The 10,509-nt window shown below is 61.9% G+C and overlaps 2 protein-coding genes across 2 annotated transcripts; both read right to left on the reverse strand.

Annotated features, from left to right (window-relative positions):
• Positions 1-283: 283 nt before the first annotated feature.
• On the reverse strand, positions 284-3,364 carry CSF3 (colony stimulating factor 3). Its single transcript, XM_030509066.1, has 5 exons — positions 3,280-3,364; positions 2,496-2,653; positions 2,079-2,186; positions 1,834-1,980; positions 284-1,132 (listed from the first exon to the last, which is right to left on the reverse strand). Exons 1-5 carry the CDS (start codon positions 3,362-3,364, stop codon positions 956-958), a joined length of 675 nt encoding a protein of 224 aa, XP_030364926.1. The 3' UTR covers positions 284-955.
• Positions 3,365-5,556: 2,192 nt separating this feature from the next.
• On the reverse strand, positions 5,557-10,505 carry PSMD3 (proteasome 26S subunit, non-ATPase 3). Its single transcript, XM_030508417.1, has 12 exons — positions 9,970-10,505; positions 8,974-9,164; positions 8,596-8,733; positions 8,236-8,372; positions 7,967-8,157; positions 7,699-7,802; positions 7,498-7,612; positions 7,165-7,284; positions 6,983-7,086; positions 6,562-6,717; positions 6,145-6,195; positions 5,557-6,037 (listed from the first exon to the last, which is right to left on the reverse strand). The coding sequence occupies exons 1-12, from the start codon at positions 10,433-10,435 to the stop codon at positions 5,960-5,962; spliced, it is 1,851 nt and encodes a 616-aa protein (XP_030364277.1). The 5' UTR covers positions 10,436-10,505; the 3' UTR covers positions 5,557-5,959.
• Positions 10,506-10,509: the final 4 nt, after the last annotated feature.

Genomic DNA, 10,509 nt, shown 5'->3' on the forward strand with positions numbered 1-10,509 from the left:
GGAGGCTCCGGTGCTTTCTAGGAACCGGCTCTTGCCCAACTGCTGGTGCCAGAGGAAGCCGCCACCCCCGTCCCTGCAGCCGCACCCGGCCCCCCCACGGCGGGGCCCGGCTCCGGGGGGGGCTTGTGCCGCGTTGGAAGCGCCGGGGCTGGGCAATGCCAGAGACCACAGGCTGGTCTCAAATGAGGCTGTTCCCTTGTGCCCAATGTCTCTGTTCCCATGTCCGCGCACCGCGGCCACACATCATCCCCCCCACGCAGGCAGCACAGGCAGACAGCCGAGCTCTGGAGCAAAAATAGTTTATTTCCGTTTATATCGCGTATAAAACCGAGCAGGGATGTGTCTCTGGGGCTCAGGCAGCAATAAATACAGTACAAAACACGCCGGAATGGGCTGGGAAACATCCAATACGGCTCTGGGAGCCATGAGACTGGGAAATGGATGAGAATAACTTAAACTGCAATAAATACACCGAGTTTAACAGGGAAAGGGGATGGGCCGTGGAAAAACCTCATCCTGGGAAGCTGCTGCATCCCTACGGCATCTCCTTCTTTCCCTCCCTCTTCCCTAATGGCTAATAAATATTAATGAATGTCACTACGCCAACGAGAAATGACACTGGTCAGGTTTGTCCCTGCAGCCCAGGCAGGGAAATGATGCTCCAACAGATGAAGACGGTTTCCCTGTGGGATGCAGCACCCTGAGCCCATGGGGAAGCCCATGGGGGCTCAGCAACTCGTAGCAGAGATACACTTTTGTTTAAATATTAAACAAGGGTGATGCTGCGCACGGGCCTGTGCACAGTGGCACCACGGGGCTGGTGCTGGGCAGCATTCCCAGCCGGAGAGATATTAAATAGCCATAAACATTAAATAGGCGGAAAAGCCAGGAGCTCCCGGGAAGGGTGCCCGGGCTGGGACATAAATAAATAGGGAGAGGTGGTGCAGGGCCAGGGTCAGAGGTGCGCGAGGTGCCGCAGCGCCCGGTACGCCGTCTCCAGGAACCGCTGGAAGTTGGCCAGAATGAAGAAGCCGCCGACCTGGTGGTGGAAATGGGAGGAGAAGGCGGGGAGGGGACGCCGGGCCTCCGTGGGGTACGTCACCGTGGCCAGGCCCAGGTCTTCCATCTGTAACTGGGCAGAGGCAGAGGCATCAGCTCTGGACCCTGGGAGCACGGCAGCAGAGCCCCGTGTCATAGAATCCCAGCCTGCTTTGGGTTGGAAGGGACTCTAAAATTCACCCAGTTCCATCCCCCTGCCACGGGCAGGGACACCTTCCACTAGAGCAGGTTGCTCCAAGCCCCTGTGTCCAACCTGGCCTTGAACACTGCCAGGGATGGGGCAGCCACAGCTTCTCTGGGCACCCTGTGCCAGCGCCTCAGCACCCTCACAGGGAAGAGCTTCTGCCTCAGAGCTCATCTCAATCTCCCCTCTGGCAGGTTAAAGCCATTCCCCTTGGCCTGTCCCTCCATCCCTTGTCCAAAGCCCCTCTCCAGGTTTCCTGGAGCCCCTTTAGGCACTGGAGCTGCTCTAAGGTCTCCCCTTCAGGAGCCTTCTCTTCTCCAGGCTGAACCAGCCCAGCTCTCTCAGCCTGGCTCCAGAGCAGAGCTGCTCCAGCCCTCGCAGCAGCTCCGGGGCCTCCTCTGGCCTCGCTCCAGCAGCTCCACGTCCCTCTTGTGCTGTTGCCCCAGAGCTGGATCAGGACTGGGGGGGGTCTCCCCAGAGCACAGCAGAAGGGAAGAATCTCCTTCCTTGACCTGCTGCTCATGCTCTGGCGATATAGCCCAGGATGTGGTGTCCCTGCTGTGCCCATCCTGTCCCCCAGGTCCCCTCACCTGATGCTGGATGTTGGAGGATAGGTTGGCAGCATCCAGCTGCAGGGTCTCCACCAGCGCAGCGTGTCCAGGCAGCAGCTCCAGGACGGCATCAAGGGAGCTGTGGTATGTGCGGAGCCCCTCTCGGATCTGGCTGAAGCACGCGTCCTGCAGTGGGCACGGCGTGGTCAGCTCAGCACGGCCACTGTGGCACTGGCAGGACTGAGCGTGGCTAGCTTGTAGCATGGATGGGCTTTGGCACTCACCGCCTGGAAGCTGCGGCCGTGGCACAGCTCCAGCGGCGCCTGCGCGATATCCAGGTCCTGCCGCAGCAGCAGCAGCTCTTCCTCCTTGCACAGCTGGAAGGTGTCACACTGTGGCCAAGGGGGGACACGGTCAGGATGGCTGGAGGACCCTGTCACCCCCAACATCCATCCCTGAGGTGCAGGATGGGGTAGACCCAATGTAATGGAGATGAGACAAAAGCAAACCGCTGTGGCTGCCCCAGCTGGTTTGTGCCCTGGGGATGTCCCCAAGTGTCCCCAAGGGAGCAGCAGCACCGTGCATGGCCACAGCCCCTGCATGTGCCCTGGGTGAGCAGTGTGGCCAGAGGCGCAAGGGGACGATAAGGCTGGGAAGGGGACAGTCACCACTGCCACCCCACTGCAGTGCCCAGGACTCACCACCACACGCTGCAGTGCGGCCACATCCCCCTTGATCTTGCGGGTGAATTCCAGGTTGTTTTTGAGGAAGGTGTGAAATCTCTGGTCCCCCGAGAGCTCGGCCAGCGGCGCCCCGAGCAGCTCCTGCCACGGCGCCCACAGCAGCAACACCAGTACGCCTGCGGGGACAGCAGCTCAGCACCCACCCACCGTGGCACAGCCCCAACCCTGCCACCAGGGATGGTGGCACCAACACAGCCTAGGGAAGGGGCAGGGACTCCCTGGAAGGCGGGGAGATGGACCAGGTGCTGCCTGTATCCCACCAGCCCCATGGTGCTGGGGCTATGGGCTGCGGGCTTTGGGTGTGCAGGTGCAGCGGGTGCTACAGGTAGAATGGGTTTAATGGGTGGTCTGGGAGCTGTGGAAGAAGTGGGTGCTGTTGGAGCAGTGAGAGCGATGGGTGCATTGGGCATGACGGGTGCAGCGGGAGCAGTGGGTGCAGTGAAAGCAGTTTTAGCAGTGGGAGCAATAGGAGCAGTTGGAGCAATGCGAGCAGTGGAAGCACAGGGAGCAGTGGGAGCAGTGGGTGCATTTTTAGCAGTGGGAGCAATGAGAGTACTGGGAGCAGTGGAAGCAATGGGACCAGTCGGAGCACTGGGAGCAGTGGGTGCAGTGGGAGCACTGGGAGTGGTGGGAGCAGTTTTAGTGCTGGGAGCAGTGGGAGCAGTTGGTGCTGTGGGAGCAGTTTTAGCACTGGGAGCACTGGGAGCACTGGAAGCAGCGGCTGTGGGGCTGTGGTACTCACGGGTGACAGCGCACATGGTGACCAGCTCGGTGTCTCCTCCTGTGTGTGAGAGCAGCCCGGCCCGGCACAGCTCCTGCCCCGGCATTGATCAGGGCATTTATAGCGGCCCCGGGGATTCACACTGATGTGGCAACAACTCCGGTTGCTTCATTGCCTTAATCACCAACATGCAAATCCGGGTGCGGGTGCTCGCCGCTGCCCACCCCTCCTGCCCTGGGGCTTTCCCGGTGGGCAGCGGGTGCCCCTCGACACAGCAGCGGCGGGTGCCCTGCAGAGCCCTTGCACTGCGGCGGGTGCCAGGTGCGGGGCCGGTGGCTCGGTGACACATTAACCCAGCTCTGCCTTCGCCGCCCAGTGCCCAGCACTGCGGGGTCACTCGCAGGTGACAGGGCGAGGGGACGGTGGCTTTTCACAGCCGGCATTCCTCCAGGATCATTGCCATTCCCAACCCATGTGGACACGTCCCCTGCCCGAGCGCCTCACCCCAGTGTCAGGGCAGGCAACAACAGCGTGACCTTCACAGTGGTGGGACCAGTGGGAGACGGCCAAGGTGAGACCCCATTCAGGCACTTGCCCTGGTTCAGCACTCCAGTGCTGGATCCCGCCTCGATGGGTGCTGCGGAGCCGGGCTGTGCTCAGCATCCCCGTGCATGGGGCTGAGCACCGGGGGCCTGACCCCCTGGCCGGGGCCGTCCTCACCAGCCCCTTCGGGGAAGTGTTGGCCAGAGCAGCCCCTGCACGGGGCCAGCTGCTCCCGCCCCACCACGGCCCCACAGCGCTGACCGGGGGATTTTGGCTTGTGCCGCTTCCCGCAAGTGCTTCCAGGATGATTTGCTGGGTCGGTGCCAGCTGGGACGGCTCCTGACCAGCACGGGCCAGGGTGTGGGATGCAGGGATGCGGGTAGGGTGACTCCAGCACAGTGCTGATCTCTGCACCCAGCCTGGGTCCCATCACTGCCCTCGTGCACGCCATGGGGATGGGGACATGGACCACTGGGATGGGCCCCAGAGCCAGCTCCAGGCCCTGGGAGCTGCTCCCACCTCCAGCTGGGGAAAGGAACCCCACATTGGTGGTTGCAGTCAATCTGTGAGCACCACCCAGGTGCTCACCATGCCTGGCATGAGGCAGGTGTTAACTCTGAAACCTAATGATGACTTCTCTTCCTAAACCTGACAGTACATGTTCTGCCCTCAGGCTGTGTGAAAGGACCTCGGTAGTGGAGCCTGTTTATAGGGAGAACCCCCCCCGCAGCTCTGCATGTGCCCTCCCTGGAGCCGGTGGAAACTGGGGCCCTTCTGGAGCCAGTGCCCAAGGAAGGGGTTTGGCGCATTGTGCCTGTGGGATCACCCCAGAGCGGAGCTGCCATCTCAGCAGGTCGGTGCTTTCAGGAATCGGGGTGGGGGGGACGTGAATCAGTGCCTGGTGGAGCCCAAAGTCCTTGTCAGCTTTACAGAGAAGGGAGGAAGGAAGTGGTGACCAGACCCGAAACCCTGTGGGTGGGTGCTGGGGCACGAGGGCAGCACAAAACCCCCGGGACCGGAGCTGCCCGGCCCTGGGTACTGTCCCCAGTATCCGCTCCGCTACGGTTCTGCCTTGTGGTCACCCTTCCTCTGCAAGGCCTGACCTGGGCACCCTCAGCCCCTGCCCAGCATCCCTAAGTGAATGCTTCCAAGGGTGTCCCCTGTGTTCCCAGGGCTGGATCTAGCTCTCATCTTCCCTCCTCTGCCCCAGGGGTGGCCTTAGAGTGGGGACAGGCTGCACCCTGGGCAGTCCCACACTTGATCCTCAGCCCATGGCCACCAGCCTCGCATGGACATGCTGGGAAATTCATGGATTTCCCTGGAGAACAAGCCCACATGCTGGTGGGACCCACCCAGCACAGCTGCAGGTCCCATCACTCCCCAAGTCTGGTGTCTGTGAGGTACAAAAAGGGCCCAGCCTGACCCGCATGTGCCTTTCCCAGCAGGATGGGGGGGCTCAGTCCTCTCTCTCTGTGCACATGGTGCTGATCCCTGCTCTAGTCTTTGCTGCAGCCACTGAACAAAGAAGTTTTTGGGAAGCAGGATTCCACTGCCATCTCTTGGTACCAGTATCTATCCTGGCTAAGCTCTGGGCTGCCCCACAGGTCCCAGCGCCCCTGTTCCCCCTATCCCCAGCACCACTGGGGGATGATCTGGGCCAGAACTTGGTCCCAGCTCCAGCCCCTGAGGAGGCACCAATTCAGCCACAGGTGCTCAGAGCTCCACCAAACCCCCCCTCGCAGGCCCCAGCCAGGCTGGTGTTTTTCCAACTTTTATTTTAAAAGTCATAATTGAAGCTTAACAAAGTTTGACCCCATCATTGCTGTGAGAGCTGGGGGCACCGGCCGTGCCGCGCTCCCGTCACCCGCCCTGGCCCTGCTTCCCCAGGAGGCCCCAGGCCAGGGGCTCATCTGTGCAACCACCATGACCACAAGAGACCTTAAAAGGATGTTGGGTTATTGGGGAAGGGGGATCCCGCTGCGGGAAGCAGGGGGATGGGAAGAGGCTGCAGACCCAGGGACCCCCCCCAGTGTCCCCCTCCCACCGGACAGACATGCAGGTATCTATAAAAGAAAGGGGCCGGGGCCGCGCGGGGGAAGCGCCGCTCAGGCAGCATCTGCCCTAGGGACAAATAAAAAAGTAGAGCCAGGCCAGAGGGTCATGGGAAACCATCATCATCATCCTCTGCCATCTCCTTTGCGAACTCCAGGTCCTGCTGCTCGCGCTCCCGGCGCTCCTGGAAGGAAAAGGCCAAAGGAAAAGGTTGGTGGTGGCTGGGAACAGGAGCTGTGCCTGTGCCGCGGCCTAGGTGGCTGCAGAGGAACCCCCCCGAGGAGATCTCACCTCTGCAGATTCCAAGTCCTTGTTGTAAGATTTGGGTGGGAACCTCATGGCCTGGAACAAAAAGGAAGGGATTTCATCAGGGAGTGTAGTGATAGGACAAGGGGTGATGGGTTTAAACTGAAACAGGAGAAGTTCAGGTTGGATATAAGGAAGAAGTTCTTCCTGTGGGGGTGCTGAGGTGCTGGCACAGGGTGCCCAGAGAAGTGGTAAATACTCCATCACTGGCAGTGTTCAAGGACAGGTTGGACAAGGCTTGGGCAACATGGTCTAGTGTGAGGTGTCCCTGCCCATAATAGGGGGGTTGGAACGGGATGATCTTAAGGTCCCTTTCAACCCAAACTATTCTATGATTCTAAAGGGGAAGCTCCTCAAGTGTCCCCGCGGTCCCCTTGGCCAGCCCCTGCCAGCCCCTCGCACCTTCACAGACATGTTGTGGATGTCGAGGCAGAAAGAGATGCGCTGGTGAAAGGCCAGCTGGGGCTCCCGCGTGGAGTAGATGTCGATCATCTCCTTCGACTGGACGTAGCCCTTCTCATGGTTAATGCTGGCCTCGATCACGCCGTCCCGGATGGCCTGCAAGCCGGAGCGCAGGTCAGGGCACCCGCTGGCTCCCGGGTCTGAGCTTTAGGGTGAAGGGAGGAGCTGGCTGCTGTGACAGGAGCGGTGGGCTCAGGACACAGCGCGCAGAGAGGGGACATGGTGCCCTCAGTGTCCCCAGCGTCCCCTTGGAGGGGCCTCAACCTAAAACCAGCGGCTGCCCCAGGGAGGGAGCCTGCTGCCAGAAGTGGGGGCTGTGGGCAGCCCAGGATGCAGAAGGACAGGACTTGGATGTAGGTACCTTGGCAACGATGAACTCTGCATCCTCTGGACTGTCCAGCTGCAACTTCTGGGCAATGTCAGCCAGAGAGATGCGAGAGTAGGACAAGCTAATCATCCGGACACCTGCGAGGAGGGACAGGAGTGGAGCCCCCGGGCCAGGCAGCCCCAGGGTCCCCAGGTACCATCACTGCAGCCTCCTACCCGTCTTGATGACATTGTGCCTCAGACGAATGATCAGGGTGTAGGTGCCATCAGCCTGGAACTTGTCCCCAAACTGATCAAGGACTTGGTTGAATTTGGCCAGGTTCCCAGTCCTGACAGCTGGAGGAGAGAAGGTGTTTGTCAGGGAAGGAGAATGGTAGGGAAAGCAAGGAGGCAGCTCCCTTCCTCCAAGAAGCTGCCGCCTCCTCCCCACGCAGAGCCTGCAGCTGAATCCCCCTGAGGGGAGAGGAAAGAAACCCCCACAGCCCCTCTTCCCAAGGCTTCCTGCTCCCCCAAAGCCCAGGACACAGCTCAATGAGCTGCCTGTTGTACCCTGAGTCAGGAGGAAGTAGGGCATGAGCGAGCGCTTGAGGGAGGGTTGTCTGAACTGGAGCCTGTCCGGGATCTCCCCCAGCAGCAGCTCCACCACGATGAGCAGCTTGTGCACCTTGAGAAGAAAGAGACCACGTGAGCAGCAGCTTCCCTGAGGATCCAGGAGGATCCAAACCCCTCAAGCTTCCCATCCCTGCTCACTGTCTGTTTGAAGCCGACGGCCGTGTGCTGCGGGGCCTTCCGCAGGGCGTTCGTCATGGTCCTCCGCGCCTCCGAGTACTCCAGCTGGATGGCCTTGATGCGCCCTGCGTTGAGACAGGCCACAAGGGGCTTGGAAAAGCGAATCCAACCGGATCCACTGGATCAAATCCTGCCTGGAAGCCCCATCTCCAGCTGCTCCAAGGCGTTCTGTGGAGAAGCAGAGCCCTTGTTCTCAGGCGCAGCCCAAGCGTGGGACCCTCCGTCTCACCTGTGTAATAGAGGTACCGAGCCCACTCGTTGTTGTTGGCCTGCTCGGGAAACACGGACTTGGAGACGAGCTTCTCGGCTTGGTCGTAGAGGTTGTAGTGGAGATAGTTCCTCAGCAGCAGGTTCAGGAGGGTGGCCTGGCCGTCCGCATCGTGCCGCAGCGTGGCCGTCCGGAGCCGGGCGTGCAGGAAGCTGCAGGGAAGGGAGAGAACGTGGCAGGGAGGAGGAGAGCAGCAGCCCTGGCTCTTCGGGGTGCAGGCCCCAGCCTACCTCCTGACCACATCGAGTTTGTTCAGGAACTCGTAGATGCGGGAGTGGTAGTAGTAACATTTTGCCACCACCAGGTCAAGGGCCCGGCGGTTCTGGGAGCTGATCTTTTGCATCAGGTCGTCAGACACTTTCTGAGCCTGCAGGAGGGGAACAGAGCTCAAAGCGGAGGAACTGCTGCTCTGAAGAGCAGAGAGGCTGCCAGGGCTGCGGACTGAGCCCAGGGGTGCCTCCAGATACAGCTAGAACAAAGGGGAAAGTGTGGGGACACAGGCGGGCCCGTTGGATTCTCCACACCCTGCCTGGTGCAGGAGCACCACACAAAGAGCTCAGCGCCCAAACTGGCAGCTCAGGGAACCTCACCTCTGGGTACCGCTTGCTGTTCATCAGGTAGATGACCAGAAGCAGCTGGAGATAAGTCTCCACTTCTGGCAAGAGCGGGGCTGAGGCCGCCTTCCCCGTGCGTGGACGAAACTGCAGCTCAGCTTCTGTGTCCATGGACTGAGGGGAGAGACACTGCTGGATGCCTGGTTCCCCCCCCGCCACCTCTGCCCGCAGCGAGCCCAGGTGACAAGAGGGTGACAAAAGCCAGCCCAGGCTGCTGGCACTACAGCCCCATCCCTGCCAAGAGCTGCAGTGCCAGCATCCCTGAGCTCCTCTGTTCCCAGTGCCCTCCCACCCCACACAGCAGCACTCCAGAGGGTTCCTCAGTGCAGGGCAAGGCGTCCCCTCTGCCCGTACCTCCTCCAGGAAGCCGAGGAGGAAATCCCGCACGGTGCTGTTGGAGGTGAAGAACCCGTGGATGGCTTTGTGCAGCACGTTGGAGTTGAGGCGGCGGGAGGTGGAGGGCAGGGCCCGCAGAGCCCGCAGGACGTAGCGCGGCTCCTTCCCCGACACAGCCTTTTCCAGCTGCTTCACGTGCTCCTTGATATCTGCGGGAGCACCGGGAACAGCCTCAACCAGAGCAAAGGCAGCGCTGGGTCCCTCTGTCTGCTCGTGGCAGCGGGACTATGTGGTCCCCAGTGACCCCCCCCCCTGCTATTCCACCCCCCCTCATTCTCCATCCTCCCTCTGCAGCCCCTCAGGATCCCACCACGGCTCTTCTGCAGCTCCCCCCACCCCTCTCAGCCCATCCTCCCCCCCAAAACACACCTTCCCACCTCCCTTTCCCCACTCTGACACCCTCTCCAGCACCCCCCCAGTACTCCCTCTTCCTCACCCCACACTATGCCTCCTCCTTAATGATCCCCCCACCACTACCTCTTTCTCTCCAAGGAGCCCTCCCACTACTTCCTCCTCCTCAAGGACCCCCCCATTACCCCTCTTCCTCCTCAGGGACCCCCCCCACTACTTCCTCCTCCTCAAAGACCCCCCATTACCCCTTCCTCTTCCTCAGAAACCCCCCCATTACCCCTTCCTCTTCCTCAAGGACCCCCCATTACCCCTTCCTCAAGGATCCCCCATTACCCCTTCCTCTTCCTCAGGAACCCCCCCATTACCTCTTCCTCTTCCTCTTCCTCAGGAACCCCCCCATTCCCCCTCCTCCTCCTCAAGCACCCCCCCACCTCCCTCCAACCCCCCCATTCCCTTCCTCTCCCATCTCCCCCCTCCCCAGCCCTACACAGATCCCCCACGGGGGCTCCCCACAGCGACCCTCCCCCCTTTTCTCCCCACAACCGCCCCCCCCCCCAGACCCCCATCACACGGACCCGGTACCCCCCCCAACCTCCACCTCACCCTCCAACGTGATGGCATCGAGCTCCCGCTGCGGCTGCCGCTCCCCGGCCGTGTCGGCGGGGGCCGCCTCCTCCTGCATCTCCACGTCGGGGGGCGCTGGCGGCGGCCCCTCGGGGGGCGCTTTGGCCTTGTCGCCGCGGCGGCGGGACGGGGCCTCCTGCTTCATGACACTGCACCAACCGCGGAGCACGCCGGGAGCCGCCAGGCCCGGCCAGCCGCGCCGCCCCTCGCTGATAGCTAGGCTCGCGCAGTCGAGCGCCGAGCGGGATGTGCGTTCGGCTCTTTCCGTCTCGCCTTGTCTTGCCGAGTTAAACGCTCGGGTGTCTCCGGAGGACGCTCGGGTGTTTCCGTGCTGCCGCTCGGCTGCGCCCGCCTGCCGCGCTGAGGTGAGGTGCGAGGGAGCGGCTGCCGCCGCCGCTGGCGCCGGCCGGGGCTCGGGGTCGGGCTCCCGCTCCCCTCGCACCATGGGCAGCTCCCCGCGGTGCCGCTGCTGCCCCCGGAGCCGTCAGTGACCGCCCAGGTAAGCAGCGCTGTCCCTGG

Source organism: Strigops habroptila, chromosome 19, assembly GCF_004027225.2.
Source record: "Strigops habroptila isolate Jane chromosome 19, bStrHab1.2.pri, whole genome shotgun sequence".
Taxonomy (NCBI): Eukaryota; Metazoa; Chordata; class Aves; order Psittaciformes; family Psittacidae; genus Strigops; species Strigops habroptila.

Coding starts and splice junctions, on each gene's coding strand:
- PSMD3 (XM_030508417.1), bottom strand. CDS start 10,435: ATGGTGCGAGGGGAGCGGGAGCCCGACCCCGAGCCCCGGCCGGCGCCA. Junction 7,087..7,164: donor GCACAATGTCATCAAGACGG/GTAGGAGGCTGC, acceptor CCCTCCTCGCAG/GTGTCCGGATGATTAGCTTG. Junction 6,718..6,982: donor CAGAGTTCATCGTTGCCAAG/GTACCTACATCC, acceptor TCCGGCTTGCAG/GCCATCCGGGACGGCGTGAT.
- CSF3 (XM_030509066.1), bottom strand. CDS start 3,364: ATGCCGGGGCAGGAGCTGTGCCGGGCCGGGCTGCTCTCACACACAGGA. Junction 1,981..2,078: donor ACGGCCGCAGCTTCCAGGCG/GTGAGTGCCAAA, acceptor TGCCCACTGCAG/GACGCGTGCTTCAGCCAGAT. Junction 1,133..1,833: donor CCTCCAACATCCAGCATCAG/GTGAGGGGACCT, acceptor GCCTCTGCCCAG/TTACAGATGGAAGACCTGGG.